The sequence below is a fragment of the Nyctereutes procyonoides genome, unplaced genomic scaffold, assembly GCF_905146905.1.
Source record: "Nyctereutes procyonoides isolate TBG_1078 unplaced genomic scaffold, NYPRO_anot_genome, whole genome shotgun sequence".
In the NCBI taxonomy this organism is placed as follows: Eukaryota; Metazoa; Chordata; class Mammalia; order Carnivora; family Canidae; genus Nyctereutes; species Nyctereutes procyonoides.
The window spans coordinates 18,530,480-18,532,556 of NW_026575121.1; the positions used below are offsets into that span (position 1 = coordinate 18,530,480).

General features: G+C 38.4%; 1 protein-coding gene across 1 annotated transcript; it reads right to left on the bottom strand.

Moving 5' to 3' along the window:
• Positions 1 to 1,087: 1,087 nt before the first annotated feature.
• On the bottom strand, positions 1,088 to 1,592 carry LOC129516593 (ATP synthase-coupling factor 6, mitochondrial-like). The gene has a single exon (XM_055336085.1). It carries the CDS (start codon positions 1,557 to 1,559, stop codon positions 1,233 to 1,235), a length of 327 nt encoding a protein of 108 aa, XP_055192060.1. The 5' UTR covers positions 1,560 to 1,592; the 3' UTR covers positions 1,088 to 1,232.
• Positions 1,593 to 2,077: the final 485 nt, after the last annotated feature.

Here is a 2,077-nt window from a genome sequence, read left to right on the forward strand (position 1 = left end):
TGAAGTAGAAATAATGTAAAGCATAAACATAATAGATAATGATATTAACAATTTTAGTAGCACATAAGATTCCTGGCTGAGAATAATTCAGAATAAGAAAAGATTTGGAATGTGGAAGTTCAGAGGGTATCAGTTTTAATTTATTTTATTTTAAAGATTTTATTTATTTATTTGAGAGAGAATGAGAGAGAGAGCTAGGACGGGAGAAGGAGAAGCAGGCTCCCAGCTGAACAGGGACCCAGTTGCAGGGCTCCATCCCAGGACTCTCATCCCTATCCCACATCATGATCTTAACCTCAGCCAAAGGCAGACAACTGAGCCATCCAGACTCTGAGCATATCAGTTTTATTTATTTTTATTTTTTTATTTTTTTAAAGTTTAAGATCCAATATTTATTGACACAAATCAGAGATTATCAGACATGAAAAGACATAGCTAGTTTCCTTCTTAAAAATAATTTCCTTAAGAGCCATCTACTGGAACTGAAATTTTGACGTGCCTATTATGCCACCTATCTGTTCCGTGTTTGTTGCTGGGTCTTCCATCACTGAGGCAAAACACCACTATACAGCTTATTCTTTCAAAGGAGATTCCTTTGTAGAACCCCCATTTGCTCTCAGCTTTCCTTTCTCTGCCTGGGGAGCACAGTAATAGACTGATCAGAAACTGCAAGGGAAAAAAAAAAAAAAGAAACTACAAGGGAAGAGAGGGGACCTGGGCTCTTAGGGTATAAGCAGGTAACACTTGAGGAGATGGCAGTTGAGATACAATGGATGTTCCTGTGTAGATTCAAACCTAACTTGAGTTTCCTGGAAAAGCCATGATAAGATATTTATAAGTTATTTCTTCATATTTTGGGAGCAGATATAATACCCCTCTGCAGCAAGCATTCCTTAGGTCAGGGTGGCTCTGCTCAGGCAGTAAGTCTCCTCTAAAGGGTAGTTTGCACACTGAGAACAGTCTGGTGGGTTATGGGCAAGTTGTAGCCAATTTATGCAAGGTCTCCACCTGATTCATTATAACCAAATGGGAGGATTTAAAATTGGTGCTGAGACACAGAATTCAATACACTCAAGTATACACCCAACATCACCAAATAATTTATTTGGAACCAGAATTAAAAGAACATTTGACAGTTCTCTGAACATTTGACAGTTGTGAAACATGTTTATTCTGATCCAGTTGTACAACTAATCTAGGACAAATTGCCAAATAAATTTTACATTATTTCTTCAGGACTGGGGTTTGTCCAAGACTTCAAATTTGGGATCTTCAAATTTGAAGTCAGGGAACGTATTCATGTTTGCTTTACCATACATTTGCTTAAGCTTAAAAAGCTCCTTCTCCAGGTCTTGCTGGTACTCTGGGCCAGTATCAACAGGTCCTCCAGATGTCTGGCGTTTAGTTCTATATTCTCTAATTTTGTCCACGAAGAGTTTCTGTACAGGATCAAGTTCCTTGTTAAACGCCACTGCTGTAACACCAATGTTTCTCCTCAAATGGACTGAGACTGCAGATCGAATGAGAGAGGAGAACCTGAAGAGCCTCTGAAGAATCATGGTGATTCTTGCACTCAGCGCCGAGCCGTCGGAATCTCCCGCATATCAGTTTTAAAGATCAACTCATTGTAGGGCTTACTGAAAGACAACATAATATTTGTGTAGATAACTGAGGAAAGTTCAAAGAATTAGTGATATGAATATCTGGGGAGGGAACAGTCAAGGCAGAGGAATGTGTCAGTTCAAAGATCATCAAGCATGGAGTATCTGAGGAAAAATAAGGAGGAAAAGAGTAGTTGGAAAGGGGTGAGCAAGTTAGACAATCGTATCAGGAGAGACTATCAGGAAGTCAGTGGGCATCAGAAATATAGAGCTTTGAAACTCAATGAAAGGACTTTGACTTTGACTTTGGGTGAAATGGGAATCAGTGTTTATTGTTAAGAATAGAGTGTGGGAGCAAGTAAAACAGTTAGCAATAATGTGAAAGCAAGATATTATTACATTGGATTTTAGTAGTGGTAGTAGAGAAATGCAGAAACAATAATAGTCTGAATATATGATTATGATTACACAACATG

What these genes read in the sequence shown, in the direction of transcription:
- LOC129516593 (XM_055336085.1), bottom strand. Translation starts at nt 1,559, where the DNA reads ATGATTCTTCAGAGGCTCTTCAGGTTCTCCTCTCTCATTCGATCTGCA.